Here is a 17,123-nt window from a genome sequence, read left to right as displayed (position 1 = left end):
CACTTTTATTGACGTAGGGAATTTTAAAGTATGTGTTGGATTGTTACCGTAGTAGTGCCATGAACTTATGATAGAGAGAATCAAAGTTAAAATCAAACTTTTAGACTGTGGGCTGGCTTTAAGCTTTAATTCCTGATTCCAAAATGACTTCTAAGGAATTGTAAAGAATCGAAGGATTTTGTATTTATGGTAAACTATAACTGTTCTTCTTGTACACACTGTTAATTTTACATATGGTTTTATACTTCTTTAGGTAAGAAAAGCGTATTATGTGTATAACATACTGTATATCTTATCAGAGAAGCTATAAAAAAGTTTCCCTTAAATTTTAAAGGAAAAATATAGCTATTTTCTATCTTTAAGTCGAGAAAGAATTACTGTTGAGTCCTTTTAAAGAAAGACAGTAAATGATATATTTCTGTCCAGTGCAGGAAATCAGGAGTCCAGGCAGTTCAAATGAATATATATAGGTTTATTGTATGCTAAAGTTTTCTTCAAGAATCTGAACTACTAACTGTCGAGGCAAGTTAGCGTTAAATAAGTCAAGGTGGGCTAGACTTAAATCTCTTCTGGGTGCGAAGGGATTCGAGACAGATGATGTGTTTGATTCCTTCCTCAGGCTCAGCCTGGATATCGCTTTCAATTTCACTTATTAGGAATGCACAGAAGGAATACATTTTTTGCCCTTTGGATTGTTCTACTGAGGCCAGTTAGAAAAGGAACTATTTTGTGTTCTCCTGAAAATAAGTCCGGGTCTTATTTTCTTTTAGGCCCCAAAATATGCACTAGGGCTTATTTTTTGGGGATGTCTTATTTTTTTCCATGTACAGGAGGCCCACTTCTGCTTCCTTGTGGCGGGGATGGAGGCCGCAAGGTGTGCCAGAACCACCGCCATGAGCTGGGGGTGGTAAAATTGCCCCATGCACTCTGTACTGGCTTACCTCAGGGCCCCTGCAGTTAGGTCACCCACTCCTCGACACCTGCCTCGCCTCGCGGCGGCGGCTCCAGCACCCCATCAAGCAGGACCTCATGTGGCCATGGCCACGACGCGAAGTAGGGGCCTACACCGGCTTACCTCAGGGCCCCTGCAGCCAGGCCCCCATGCCCTGACATCTGCCTTGCCTTGTGACTGCAGCACCAACACACCGTGCAGCCTCCTGCTTCATTGTGGCCATGAGCAAGCAGAAGAAGTGAGCTGGTGGCCATGTGAGCTCCTGCTGTACATGGTTGCTGGTGCTTTTGCCATGAGGCATGGATGGCCTGGGCAGCTTCACACTCCCCACCTTGCCTCATGGACACGGCACTGTGAGATGGAATGGCTGTGTGACCAGCTGCGCAGGCTCTTAAGTAGTGCTTATTTTGGGGGTAGGGCTTATATTAGGCATATGTGTAAAAACATGCTAGGTCTTATTTTCAGGATAGGTCTTATTTTCAGAGAAGCGGCGTATAAACATTGGTCTTCATTTAATCTTTTCAAAATTAAACTGTAATCAACAGCAGCTGATTTTGATTCCCAAGCAATCTCTAGAGGAGAAATAAATGGGAATAAGTAGCTTGTTTGTAGCATAGATGAAAAGGATTTAAGGCAAGCAAAATGCCACATCCTAAATTGTTTCTTAACAATGCAGAGTAGAGACAAATTCACTCCCTGTCATAGAGAAAGTGGACTATTTTTTGAAGAATATGGGGAATGTTGCCAGAATCAGAAGATTTTATCCTGGTCATTTGTTAACGAAGCCGTAATTTAAAATATTCCAATTCCTTATGCATATAAAGCATCAATTTAAAAAAAAAAGTTGGCTTGGGTAAGGCTCATTGCAGAAAGGATGGCCAGTAGATGTTAGTCTTCTGTTTAATCATGATTTGGTAGCATCTTCATTCTGGAACAGTGAAAAAAACCATTTATCTGAAATAAGTGAAAGAACACCATTGAGTCAAAAATTCTTCTTCAATTGAATTCAGTGTGGTTTATTTTAGCCAACTAATTAAAAAACCCCACATGGTTAGCCTCTCCTTCTGTTAAATAGAAAAGACGATTACCAATTCAGATTAAACCATTGTGCGGAATAATTTAAGTCCTGAATGTCTATGGATAAAAAAGAAAAATCATACAGGTTTCCTGAAATGTGAGACACTTGTCCAATGATTTAAACCTGATGACCCATATTAGAGTCGAGTCGTATTCCTAGATCTTTATACAGCTGGGTAACATCTATACCTAATTATGGGCTCTGCATTTTTTTTTTTTTTTTTTTTTACATAACATGCCATCCAAGTTGTAGTTGGATTCTTAAAAGATATTAAATGGGTACAGATGGTTGCCAGGGAAATCTGCAGCAACTGTGTTTGCCTCAGCAAGACCCTTTTGCATTTTATGCCATGCAGCTATTCGCCGCCCTGAACATTTGGCATTTGATCACGCAAATGCAGTAAAAAGGAATGCGTTTAGCTGGGGAGATCTGAAAATGCGTCACCTCCTTTTCTTGGAGCTTTAAAATAACATGTTCTCAGATCTCCGGCGTATTATTTCATTACTAAAGCAAGAAATCCATTATTTCAATTTAATCAGTGTGCCCTTTCTTAAAAGCCTGTTTTCTTAGATATTTTAGGTTGGGCTTGGATTAGAGTATGGCTGCAAATTAAGTTGCTGTAGAACATCTTTTAGGTCACTTTAACTCTGGTTGAGAAGAGATGGGATGGCTTGGCAAGCCGCCAGTTAATACTGAGTACAGCTTCCCTCTAAAGCTTGCAAGTATGAAACTGGGGGCTTGGAAGGAAATGTGAAGACATCCACTTGGGATGATAGGTATTCTATATTTCCTCCCATCTTTGCTTACCCTTCTTCTTTCTTAGTTAAATGATGGGAAAGAATCATTGACTAAACTGTCAAAAATAAACATTTCCATCCTTATGCAAATATTTCATCTTTTAAACTAACTTTTCCTTCCATGATGCTGTTTTAGAATGTTAACATATCACAGATGCAAAATAGATACATAGATACATGGCTGGCTGGCTGGCTGGCTGGCTAGATACGATAGATAGATAGATAGATGATAGATAGATAGATAGATAGATAGATAGATAGATAGATAGATAGATAGATAGATACATAGATAGATATATAGATAAAAAGTAAAGGTAAAGGTTCCCCTTGCACATATGTGCTAGTCGTTCCCGACTCTAGGGGGCAGTGCTCATCTCTGTTTCAAAGCCAAAGAGCCAGGGCTGTCCGAAGACGTTTCCATGGTCATGTGGCCGACATGACTCAACGCCAAAGGCACACGGAACGCTGTTACCTTCCCACCAAAGGTGGTCCCTATTTTTGTACTTGCATTTTTTACTTGCTTTCGAACTGCTAGGTTGGCAGAAGCTGTGACAAGTAATGGGAGCTGACCCTGTTATGCGGCACTAGGGATTCAAACCGCTGAACTGCTGACCTTTCGATTGAAAAGGTCAGCATCTTAGCCACTGAGCCACCATGTCTCTTAGAGAGATAGATAACAATAGCAATAGCATTTAGACTTATATACCACTTCATAGTGCTTTTACAACCCTCTCTAAGTGGTTTACAGAGTCAGCATATTGCCCCCAACAATCTGGGTTCTTATTTTCCCACCTCGGAAGGATGGAAGACTGAGTCAATCTTGAGCCTGGTGAGATTTGAACTGCTGAACTGCAGCTAGCAGTCAGCTGAAGTAGCCTGCAGTACTGCACTCTAACCACTGCGCCACCTCGGCGATGGATAGATAGATAGATAGATAGATAGATAGATAGATAGATAGATAGATAGATATAGATATAGATATAGATATAGATATAGATATAGATATAGATATAGATATAGAGAGATAGAGAGATAGAGAGATAGAGAGATAGATAGATAGATAGATAGATAGATAGATAGATAGATAGATAGATAGATATGATAGATAAACTGAGTCCCTCTGGTTTTTACTCCACCAGCCATAGCCAACTTCAGGGGCAGTGCTCTTCTCTGTTTCAAGGCCATTGCTGTTCCAAGTAGCAAAAGGAAGTCATGGTATTCTAGTTTATTTACGATAAGCCATGATTCTCAGAAATTCTGACTTCCAAACTCTTCCATTTGCTCTCTCAAAAGAAAGTGGTTGGGAAATAAATGGATTCTATGATTGCAAAGCTATATAGCGGAACAATACAATATCTATTGGAAATATGGCAAGCCATAACCTCACCTCACTTTTCTTGATGATTACCATGTTGAAACATAATATGAAACATTGCTTTTCATAGCGCAGCAAAACATGGTATATTGTGTAAGGTGTATTTTTTTTTTCTTTTTGAAGGTATTTCTATTGTTTTCTCCACATTTCAAAGCAAAATGGTTATGTTTTTAATTTCTGTATCTCCACAAGGTGCAGTTGAGATAACAGATTGCAAATCAAGATGGTTTTATAACCTTTCCCATAATTTAGATTTTAATTTGCCCAGTGACTTAAGGTTCCAATTTTAATAAAAATAAAAATAAAAATAAAGTACACAGAATGATAAAGGAAGGTAATAGTTTACTGGATGTAATCATTCATCCTGTAAACTATTACCTTCCTTTATCATTTAACATTTAGTAATTGGATAAATTTAGTAACATGAATAAATTTGATCAATTACACAGAGAACAGCTATTGTGCAGCCAAATTTTTTAGCAAACCCTCCTGACTGACAGATGTACATGTTTAATTAAATCTTTTATTCTTACAACTGCAGGTTCTCTTGTTCAGGACCTCAAATCACCACAATGGCTTTTACTGAATATAATTTATGAGAATAATTATGCCACTTAAAAAGAAGAATTCAGGGCACATTAAAACAGAATTACCTTTCTGTGTTCAATTGAAAGAGCGGCTGAGATTAATAAAATTTAGATATCTTTAAAAGCTAAAATGGGGAGATGTTACTCATCTAATGATCAGAAAATCTTTCGTTTTATATATATATAAATCATTATATATATATATATATATATATATATATATATATATATATATATATATGCTATTGTTTATTCATTGCCTATATAATTTTATTATAATTTTACTTGTCAATGGGACTATTTCAGAATTAAGTACATTTCTAATTTTAGATAGAAAAATTCTTATCCTGACCAAATTTATGGCATTAGTAACTCCCTGGGGTTTTCTGTGGGCATTTGTGATACAACATATCATCATATTCTTATAATCATTAGATGATAGTACAGCATTTATTGTGTATTTTAAACATTTTTAAAAAGCATCAGTTGTTGTGATGCTTTCAAAATGCTTCCTTTCCTAGCAAATTATTCTCCTGTCTTTCTACCAATCCTTGAAGGAAAGGACAAGTCTGTACTGCTGCATTTGTTTATTTTTTATTCGAAACGTTTCTATAACACCATTTTTAAAACAATGGGAAGCAAAATGTCTTCAAAGAAAAAACAAGAAAGTCTGGTTGCCTCCTGAAAAAAGCACCTTTGGGACAATCATGACCTGGATGACTGAGAATCTCTACAGACCTCCACCGTATTAAGGCCACCTAAAGATCTGGCTCTGCCAATTGGCCTGGGGCCCCAATAGAGTACAGCACAGCAGAGGTGGTTGATCAAGTAACAGCAGATCCTATCTCCCCCCCCACACTTCACCCCTGTCCTCCTCATGTGTCCTCCCCATGTGTCCTTAGGTTTTAATTTTTATTTTATTTTTTTAATTTGATTTATATGCCGCCCTTCTCCGGAGACTCAGGGCGGCTTACAATGTGCTCAGCAATAGCCTTCATCCTTTTGTATATTTATACAAAGTCAGTTTATTGCCCCCACAATTGGGTCCTCAATTTACCTACCTTAGAAAGGATGGAAGGCTGAGTCAACCTTGAGCCTTGGCGAGATTCGAACCTGCAGTAATTGCAGGCAGCTGGTCTTAATAACCAGCTTAATAACAGGGTGCCTTAGACCACTGTATTACCAAGGCTCTTTATCAATCAATGTTGATTTTAATTATGTTTTAATTGTACATGCATCAACATATTTTTATGACTGTAAATTGACTAGTGTTGCCCTATGGTAAAATGGGTCACCAATAAATGTTATATATATGTATATATCTATGTCTATCTCTATATATCTATCTCTATATATCTATCTCTATCTCTATATCTCTATATCTATATCTATACCTATATATCTCTATATATCTGCATTATTGTTTCAGCCAGGGTTTTTCCTACGTAAATCAAGATGTTTATATAGCCATAGTTCAGTGAAATCCCAATTCACTATTTTCTAGGCTTTATCAAACATTAACCAGCATTTTGCTGTCTGTTGTAAGACTTAAGGGAGACTAAAATAGATCTATTTCTGACTTATTTGTCTTCATCAGTTAGCCACACCCTCTATATATCTCTATATCTCTATCTATCTATCTATCTATCTATCTATCTATCTATCTATCTATCTATCTATCTATCTGGGAGCATACTGCTTCCCTTTCACCTTTCAGCTCCAATCCAGGAGTCCTCAAGCAGTCGCATTCACGACAAACCATTTTATACCAAATTAACCCTGTCTTATATTTTTTTGAACCCTGAAATAAGCGCTTGGCCTTATTGCCATGCGCTCAAATGCCCGATTGGGCTTATTATCAGGAGATGTCTTATTCTGGGGGAAACAGGGTGTGTGTGTATGTGTGTGTGTGTATGTGTGTACACACACACACACACACACACAAGGTGTTATGTATCCAAACTACTTCTTGATAGGTGTCAGATCTGCCCCAACGTAGACATTTAGGAAAGAAAGACCCTTGATTCCCTTTGATTGAAGTGATAGGTTCTTTTCACTTAAGTTAAGTGGGTACAGTGCAAGTAAAGCTAGATCTGTATATTCCCACACAAAAGTTCCACTTTCCCCCCTTTCCCTGACCCTTGATCAGTCCACCTGGGTCCAATAGTATGCCTTTTTGATGTTTTGGAAGCGGCTCAGATGTTTGGTGCCTCTCACTGCAGTTTCACATTCCTTTCCCAGGTCAGGTGTCCTTGGCATCTGGTTTAATCTGGTTTGGCACCTCTGGTTCTTGTCAACATGTCTCCCCTCCTGCCGTTTGTCTTCTCATTTCCAGCCCCACACGTTACTGCCCCTAATTCCCCCCTCTTCCCTTGCGATTTAGGGCAGGAGGCCAGTGAAGCGAAGAAGCTGAAGATGGCAGAGCTGACAATAGGCAAATCAAAAGAACATTATTTGATCAGTTGTTTTCTTCATGCCTAATCACAGACTGCACATTATTGAGATTTTTAATGTACACTCCACGCCTCATCTTCCTATTTCTTCTATTGCCATCTTTGAATGTGATTATGGAGCGTTACTGGAAAGCTACAGGATTAAAAACATCGTAGTAAAATGACTTCAAGGCAACATATTAATCCCAATGATTGCCGGTGTGGTGTGCTATAAAAGTTTAGATGTGTGCACCTCAAGTGCTCTGCAAATAAAATCCAACACTAATATTTAAACAGTACTTGAATTTAGGCCACATTAATTTGATATAAATCCATAATTACTTGCATTAGAATTAAAAGGTATCCGGTGTGAGCTTTAAAATTCACTACCACGCTACAATTTTTTTTTTAAATAGCACAGTACATTAAATTAATAGAAACTGCATACACCGGTGGAAAACCCATTTTGTGATTTTTAATGATTGATATTAATGTTATGTAATTACCATTTAAGTAAATGAGGACTATATAGCTATCAGGACAGCATAATTTTATCTCCAACAATTCTCAGGTATAGTAGAAAAAAACAAAACAAAACAAAAGTAGGCAACATGATTTATAGACTCTAAAATCCAAAACATTTTATTTTAATTTGTAATTTCTTTTAAAGGTATTTATTGTTTTGCCATTTATTTAGTGGATTAATAAAGAAACACGCACATTACTGTGTTATCTCTTTGTAAGTTTTGGTAATTCGTTATGAATATAATTGGCTTCCTTTGAAATTCAATTTATATTATTTATCTGTTACATTTACATCGGTGTCCACTGCAAAAAAAATGTGGTTCTGGATGTTTTACAAGAAAAATAAATCAAGATAAATCAATAATTAATCTCTCTTTTATTTTATGCATTTATTTGTTTTTCCTGGGAATGTTTTACCATACTCTTTTTGTTGGTTTATAAAAAAGGTACAAATTGTTGTCTTAAAAGGAAGAATTGCAGCATTAGAAATAAGAGCTTCTGCCGAAAATAATATATCACATCAGCAAATGAATTTGAGAAAGGAATTTGATATAACTGGTCCATTCGTAGAATTCAGAACATTACATGCTGTCGGTATCAATATTGCGGACAGATTTCATGTGGCAGACAATATATCATTGCTCCTAAAGAGACTTGAAAATAATATTCTTTGCAATTTAAGATAATAGTTGTGGTTTGATTTTATCCATAAAATGCTTGGGTAAAAGAGATTATTTAATTGCTCATTTCTTGGGATAGACATTCACAATTTTTATAGTGATGTTACCAGCAGTTTTACCAAGTAACATACAGGTTACTGGAGCAGTTGTGATTGAATATATCAAGATAACAAATGTTTTACATAATTTAATTATAACACCATGTCATAATGGTTAAGATGGTATTGAACCATTATATTGGAGCAATTTGGTCTAGTTAAGTTTGTGTTTGGGATGCACATCCAAGTTATGGACTCTTTTTTGTTAGATGTAAAACACTGAAGGTCCTGAATTGTCTGCATTTTTACTACGATGAAACAGAATCACAAATGTACACAGGATAGATAGAATCCTAACTATATTGTTTGAAATTCAGCCAGTTCCAATTTCCATCAGACTTTGCCAGATGCATGCAGGTACAAAGTTGAAAAATGGATGTTTAATATTTCTTTATGCTTTATGGCACCATACGTTGAAAAGGTGTAATTTGTTTGAATTGCTTTATGAAATACTAGGACCTAAAAGAGAAGGAGAATGAAGAACTCGATATTCAGTTGAAAGTATTTGATGAAAACAAAGAGGAAGATTCAATTGAAATGGCCCATCGTCTCAATGACATCAAAGTGGAAATGGAATATCCTTTTTTAAATAATAATAATAATAATAATAATAATAATAATAATAATAATAATAATAATATACTGTTTTCCTTAGAACTGAATGATAACAGAAAACGAGACAGCCTTGAAAACAGAATAAGTTTCATTAGGGTTCAGGAAAAGGTACTGTTTGGCAAATAAATTAGGAATGGTGATAATTATTTAAGATGTGTGGGTCAATGAAGAGTATTGTTAAATGAGTCACACGTGAACTTATATTGGACTTCCTTCTTTGTACTAAACAGATTATTGGATTTATATTAGTGTTTTGGGGGGGAGCTAAAACAAACCTTGTGATTTTGTTTAAGTCACACAATAACTTTACACTCTGTTATTTGTTTTAATTGTTTTAATACATTTTAAAAACCTAAAGATCTAGAGGCATTGTTAATTTTGGACAATCCTAACATTCAGTGGTGGTATTCAGCCAGTTCTATCCGGTTTGGGTGAACCGGTAGCCCCGCCCACCCACAGGGACATCATGACATCCCATTTTTCCATGTTTTTAAGGCTCTGCGCATACGCGCACACACACATTTGCAAACCGGTAGGGAAGATAAGTGAATACCACCCCTACTCACATTGAAAAATGAATTAGCAGTAAGTACAAAGATCATTACATTAAACATTTAAGTATCACAAATTTAAATAATAGCATTTAAAGCTTTACTTTAACTTTTTGTTGTAGCAATAAATGGAGGTTTAAACTACGTGTCCCAGTTTAGGGTTCAAAGTTAGTGTCCAATGTTTGATAACACCGTAGAAGAATTTTCAAGACTCTTTTCAGTCTTGAGTTTCAAAAAAACGCAGTAATTATGATTTCTCTATTCTGACATTTCCTTAATGGTCCTTTTACCGATGTGAATGAAGTTTACCACTTGCTGTATAATATGTTGAAAGAAACAACATCAGAAAACTACTTTCTATCAATTTTACAGCATTTTTTACTCATTAGGAATGATTATTATGTACGGTAAGTCAGCTAGTTTGCTTTTCATGTTTCAATGGCGCATCTCGTTGCTTAATTAAATGAGCATGTCATGTAGTAAAGGGAACGTGAATTCCCACCTTTTCAGGTAGAAACTATCAAAGAGACATTAGAAAACTAATTGCTAACACTTTCGAGTTGATTCCATTACAGAGGAGAGGTTCCCACTGTATTTTGGTGGGAGATAAAACAGACCTTTTGTTTAAATCACCATATAACTTTAGGCATGAGGGCTGCTCTGGTGTGAGTAAGCTTAAATTTGAATGATCTTATCCCGATCGTTAGATAGATTACCGTATTTTTCGGAGTATATGATGCACCGGAATATAAGACGCACCAAGATTTCGAAGAGGTAAACAAGAAGAAAAAAAAAGGTTTTGCCCTCCCCGGCCCCCAGGAGCACTCTGCAGGTCTCCCAAACCCTCTGCACTTCTCATTTTTGTGAAAAATGGGCCCATTTTTCATAAAAATGGGATGCGCAGAGGGTTTGGGAGGCCTGCAGAGTGCTCCTGGGGGCCGGGGAGGGCAAAAAAAACGATTCATGAAGGGCTTGGGAGGCCAAAAACAGGCCCGTTTTTTTTTGCGAAAAAAGGCCCATTTTTTGCAAAAGCGAGGGCATGTTTGCCTTACCCAGCCCCCAGGAGTATTCTGCAGGCCTCCCAAACCCTCTGCAAGCCTTGTTTTTGCAAAAAAACGGGCCCGTTTTTGGTCTCCCAAACTCCCCATGCGTCACCTTTTTGCCCTCCCCAGCCCCCAGGAGTACTCTTCAGGCCTCCCAAACCCTCTGCAGGCCCCGTTTCTGCAAAAAAGGGGCCTGTTTTTGGTGAAAACGGGACACGCGGTGCGGCGTTTCAGGAGGCCAAAAATGGCTGTATTCGGTGTATAAGACAGACCAATATTTCCACCCTCTTTTAGGGTACAAGTCTTGAGTTATGACTTGTACCCTGAAGTCTTAACTGAAGATTTAAAACATACCATTTGTTCAAGCCTTTGTGGCCCCTCTGTGACAACATGGTGGCCCCTCAGGAGCCCACAAGCCACAGGTTGAGAACCAATGTTGTATCGTACTTTTCAGGTTCTCAACTTGTGGCTTGTGGGCTCCTGAGGGGCCACCATGTTGTCACAGGAGGGGCCACAAAGGCTTGAACAAATGGTATGTTTTAAATCTCGAGTTAAGACTTGAGGGTACCCAGCCATCGTCCATGTCTACACAAAGTATTTAAAGGGAGTCATGGTAAAGAAAAGACAGAACCAGAACTGGATTACATGGCTTTTTTTTTTTCCTTTTTTAAGTTGTGCCTATGGATTCTTTATTACAAAAAAACAATTGCCTTTTATTTTTCATACCAGCCCTCAGTATTACAAGATAATAGAAGAATGTGTTTCACAGATAGTGTTGCACTGTAGTGGTATGGATCCTGACTTCAAATGTAGAGGAAGATTGGATGTAGACTTCACGCATCTTGTGGGTAAGTGCATATTATTTTTATTTTACCATGTTTTCAATGTTTTTCATGATTATGAATTACTATTTTTTTCCATGAGGTCAGTTTTTCTACTGTAAGAACTGGGCCATGGAAAGTTAAAAGTCATTTTACCACATAGCTCCCAGTGACCGGTAAGATCCCACGGAGTTGGTCTCCTCCGGGTTCCGTCAGCTAAACAATGCTGGCTGGCGGGCCCGCGGAGGAGGGCCTTCTCTGTGGCTGCCCCAGCTCTCTGGAACCAGTTACCTCCTGAGGTCTGGACCATCCCCACCCTACTGGCCTTCCAAAAAGCGGTGAAGACCTGGCTTTTCTGGCAGGCCTGGGGCCGTTGATCTCGCTTTGCAATCTGGTGAGATCCGGCCATGAATGGTGTAAATGCGTTCTAAGGTTTTTAATGTTTTTTAATCTTTTAAATGTTTTTAGAATGTTTTTTTTTAAATGTATTGTGAGCCGCCCTGAGTCTCCGGAGAGGGGCGGCATATAAATTTAATAAATAAAATAATAATAAATAATAATTTTGATTTCAGTGGAAGTAGGGTTAAAAATAAAATAGTTTCTTATTGAAATTGCTGAGATCAAGAGATCCTTCTTTGTTCTTCCGTTTTTAGGGAAATTTATATACAGCATGTGCCAAAGATTCAGTGCTTTGTGATCTCTTGTTTATTTTGTCAATGATCATTCCTACATTTCCATTTAGAAATTCTACTGATTTTGGAGCAAGGAGATTAGAAATGAATGCATTATCCCTAGAATTGTAGAAATAATCATTATGTATTTAGCATTTCTCAGCTGGAATACTATTTTGATTTATGTTAATTTTATTCCCGAGTAATTTTAGAAATGTAAAATATAAAAATAGGCATAGATGATTTTTTTAAAATAAAAATTTTAGTGAGGAAAGAGAAGATTTCATATCCATCTCTCTCTCTCTCTCTCTCTCTCTCTCTCTCTCTCTCTCTCTCTCTCTCTCTCGTATATATAAAATTAGATACATAGTTTAGATAGGTAGATATCTATCTATCTATCTATCTATCTATCTATCTATCTATCTATCTATCTATCATCTATCTATATCTCTATCTATCTCTATTTATATCTGTCTATCTCTATTTATCTATATCTATATCTATCTATCTATCTATCTATCTATCTATCTATCTATCTATCTATCATCTATCAGTTCCTTTATAGAACAAATTTCAGGCTATTCAAGAACATTATTTTTTAACCCGGATAATTTTAAAAACGGTTTGTTTCTGTCAGAAGCAATGGTATTTCTGTATGATATTGTATATCTTCGATTTTTAAAATTGTAGTTAAGTTGGGCCCTATTATTTGCCTCCTTTCAGACAGTTGTGTGAACAAAGCAAAAGTTGAAGAAAGTGAGCAAAAAGCTGCAGATTTTTCCAAAAAGGTAGGCACCAAACAATTTGTCATATTGCAGCCTTTGTGAAACTTTCATTGTTATATTTCTACATATATTTTTTTAAAGGTCTTCAGTTTCAGAATTAAGTGTTATTATGCTTATATGAAAACAGCAAGACCCAGACATGATAAAAATATACTTAGATATAATTAGTGATTATTTGAAACCTTTGAACTATGGTCTGGAGAAGACTCCTGCGAGTCCCGTGGACGGATCAAACCGGTTACTCCTAGAGGAGATCAACCCTGACTGCTCTTCAGAAGGCCAGATCCTGAAGATGAAACTCAAATGCTTTGGCCACCTAATGAGAAGGAAGGACTTACTGGAGAAGAGCCTAATGCTAAGAATGATTGAAGGCAAAAGAAGAAGGGGACGGCAGAGAAGGAGGTGGCTGGATGGAGTCACTGAAGCAGTCGGCGTGAGCTTAAATGGACTCCAGAGGATGGTAGAGGACAGGAAGGCCTGGAGGAATGTTGTCTATGGGGTTGTGATGGGTTGGACATGACTTCACAACTAACAACAACAATTATTTCAATGAATAATCGAAAGATCCCTCTGCAACCAGGCAGAACTGAGCTTAGAAATTGGTGGATTTGGTGTGATAGAAAAAGCTTTTGTCTGTCTCTGGCAGTTTGCCCTATCTTAGCTTAAAATCCTTAAATTGCTCTTATAGGCAACACATTATCTCCTGCTCTGTCTTATGTGGAAACAGCTTTAGCCAATTCATCTCTAAGATAAACATTCTTGTTTACCTCCAACCTAATTCTATGGACAACCAGAGGTTATAAGTTGACTCAAGAATTTTTAACTATGCCCTACTGGTGTTTCTCGTCTCCGGTTAATCATTTGGTACAATTCCACATATATTTAATTTAATTTAATTTAATTTCGAATTTATATACCGCCCTTCTCCCTGAGGACTCAGGGCGGTGTACAGCCAAGATAAAAAAACATAGAATACAAATATTAAAACATTTAAAAATATATATAAAATTTGGCCCAAAAAATTAAAAATCACAGACTAATTAAAAGAATTTAAAAATTTTAAAAATTTCTTCTTAAGCCAACCCGGCTTGCTGAAAAAGATAGGTTTTCAGGGAACGACGGAAGGCATTGAGGTCCTGGATTCTTCTTATCTCCGGGGGCAACTGATTCCAGAGGGTGGGAGCCCCCACAGAGAAAGCCCTCCCCCTGGGGGCCACCAGCCTACATTGTTTGGCTGATGGCACCCTGAGGAGGCCCTCTCTGTGGGAGCGCACAGGACGATGGGAGGTCATCGGTAGCAGCAGGCGGTCTCGGAGATAGCTAGGCCCTATGCCATGCCATATATTAATTAGAATTAAATAATTCTGCCCGTTGCTTCATCTAATAGAAATTTATAATGGGAAATAGCCTACTGTTACTTCGTAGGTATATGAAGGAAACTCTCTCAAGATACTTGAGAAATGAACTTGACAAATGAATTTGATATAACTGGTCCATTCGAAAGAATTCAGAACATTACATGCTGTCAGTATCAATATTGTGGACAGATTTCATGTGGCAGACAATATATCACTGCTACTAAAGAGACTTGAAAATAGTATTCTTTGCAATTTAAGATAATAGTTGTGGTTTGATTTTATACATAAAATGCTTGGGTAAAAAGAGATTATTTAATTGCTCATTTCTTGGGATAGACATTCACAATTTTTATAGTGATGTTACCAGCAGTTTTACTAAGTAACATATTTGGAGCAGTTTTGGTTGAATAGATCAAGATGGTTATAATGGGAAATGGGAAATAGCCAGTGGTGAAATCCAATTTTTTTTAATACCAGTTCTGTAGGCATGACTTGGTGGGTGTGGTGTGGCTTGGTGGGTGTAGCTTGGTGGACGTGGCAGGGGAAGGATACTGCAAAATCCCCATTCCCTCCCCACTCCAGGGGAAGGATATTGCAAAATCTCCTTTCCCACCCCACTCTGGGGCAAGCCAGAGGTGGTATTTGCCGGTTCTCCGAACTGCTCAAAATTTCCACTACCGGTTCTCCAGAACCTGTCAGAACCTGCTGGATTTCACCCCTGGAAATAGCCTACTGTTACGTCATAGGTATATGAAGGAAACTATCTCAAGATACTTTGTGCTATGACTACCTTCCGTTCCACCGCACCAGCGTTATTTTAAGTAGTCCACAAAGCCAGACACATTTCTGTAGGTCATTCTTATATAGCAATATTAAGTTTGGACCAAGATGAATGATTATTTCCATTCTGGTGATCATTGCAGTTTGATGAAGAATTCACAGCTCGGCAGGAAGCGCAAGCTGAGCTTCAAATGCGTGAGGAGAAAATCCGACAACTTGAAGCTGAAATCCAGCAGTTGCGAACCCAGGTATAACATAAATTAGTGGCATCTTTATCCCATTGAAATGACTTCTGGTTTGAAGGAGAGATAGGATGCTAATTGCTAAGTATAGCTGGAATAAGAAAGGTTACCGATAGTGCTTGGCTTACATTTGTTTAGTGCAGGAGTGCCAAATTCAAAGGCTGTAGATTGTATACAGCCCGTGGGGTGGTTAGTTCTGGCCTCCGGACCGCCCTGGAAACAGCGATGGACTAGTCCGTGGTGCCTCTGCCAGTGAAAACTGAACTCTGGAGGGCTGCACGTGCCCCCCCCCGAGCTCCGTTTTTGCTGATAGAGGGCTGCAGGAGGTTGTTGCGGTCAAAAATAGAACTCAGGGGAGTCCAAAGCCAAAAATGGACTTTGAGCTGGCCACGCCCACCCTGGCCATGCTCCCTGGCCCCGCCGAGGTCAAACACAACCCTGATGCGCCCCTCAATGAAATTTAGTTTGACACCTCTGGTTTAATGATTGTTCAAAATACAACGACACTTGAAAAAAAAGTAATTTATGACCAGTTTTCACACTTACAACCATTGCTTTGATCATGTGACCTCAGGGTCACCTGATCAAAATTTGCCATGCCTTTATGATAGTTGGACTGTCCTGGGGTCACGTGATTCCCGTTTGCAATCTTCCCAGCTTGGCTTCTGAGAAACAAAATCAATGTGGGAAGCCAGATTTATTTAACAACCACATGATTCACTTTACAATTATGGCCAGAAGGTCATGAAATGAGGCCCAACTCATTTAACAATTGCTTTGATAACAGTGGTTGCAAGTCAAAAACTACCTTCATTTCATTGTTTCAACATAAGCCTAGATGTGAGTTTCTTCCACTCAGATGTAAATATAAACGTCAAAAATGAAATTAAAATACAAAAATGATTTGGGTTTATTTAAAATCTGATTATTGCATGTAAATGCTTATCAAACATGCTTAGAACAACATAATGTTATTAATACCATTGATACTTTGGATTAAGTACCAGTAGAGGCTAAACATTGTTACACAGAGGTGTATTGAAAGTTGAAGGGTTTAAAAGAAAGCAGAACAAATTTAATCTTTAATTGTAAGTTTTTAGGCACTTTAAAAACAAAGAGTGAACATTTAGCTCTTTGATAATCTGTCACTGGAAGTTCATTTGTTCTGGCTGATTTTATTCTAATGAATACATTTTCATGTATTCATGTATTGAAAGTAAAAGGAAGACATGCTGGTGTTTTGTTCAGGGCCTCATAATGTCTTACGAAATTGCTAAAAGTTTATGTTGGTTTAGTGAAACAAAATTTCCTCCTGTAACCGTGTTAGTAGAAATGACGATTATTACGAATCAGAGCTAAGAGTAGGATCTTAATTTTCTTGCTTATACAGTTAACGTAATTTTTTAAAAAATAGATTTTCTGAGGTAGTGAATATTTAAATATGGGAAGATTTAGGATGATAATTCAATTTCTGCCCGTTGACTTTTTTTCTAACACTTCTATGAATACCACGTAGATAAAAAAAAATATCCTTAAAACCCTTGGAATGTAGTTTTGTTAATGGACCTTTTTCCTTGTTTTCCAATATCCCTTCATTAATTCTCTTGATCTGTTCGAATGTGGAGGAACTCTTACAAAAGTTACACGTGCCACTGGCTGCTTCTTGTTGTAATGAAGTGCTAAAAATATCTGTTAAATAACTGAACTGATTTGAAAATGATTTTTCCCCCCCT

The 17,123-nt window shown here is 37.6% G+C and overlaps 1 protein-coding gene across 5 annotated transcripts in view; it reads left to right on the top strand.

The window, feature by feature from the left end:
- The window catches only part of DIAPH2 (diaphanous related formin 2), a 352,831-nt gene that overhangs the window by 82,327 nt on the left and 253,381 nt on the right, over window positions 1-17,123 (top strand). For all 5 annotated transcript variants that reach the window (XM_070952070.1, XM_070952072.1, XM_070952071.1 and 2 more), the window contains 5 exons: window positions 8,981-9,099; window positions 9,981-10,097; window positions 11,463-11,581; window positions 12,949-13,013; window positions 15,292-15,396. In XM_070952070.1, coding sequence (XP_070808171.1) covers window positions 8,981-9,099; window positions 9,981-10,097; window positions 11,463-11,581; window positions 12,949-13,013; window positions 15,292-15,396 — 525 coding nt within the window. The remainder of the gene's footprint in view (window positions 1-8,980; window positions 9,100-9,980; window positions 10,098-11,462; window positions 11,582-12,948; window positions 13,014-15,291; window positions 15,397-17,123) is intronic.

This window comes from Pituophis catenifer, unplaced genomic scaffold, assembly GCF_029215685.1.
Source record: "Pituophis catenifer annectens isolate HBS135680 unplaced genomic scaffold, rPitCat1.0.hap2 SCAF_11, whole genome shotgun sequence".
NCBI lineage: Eukaryota > Metazoa > Chordata > Lepidosauria > Squamata > Colubridae > Pituophis > Pituophis catenifer.
Note: the sequence above shows the minus strand (reverse complement) of the source record. Positions and strands in the feature narration are given on the sequence as shown.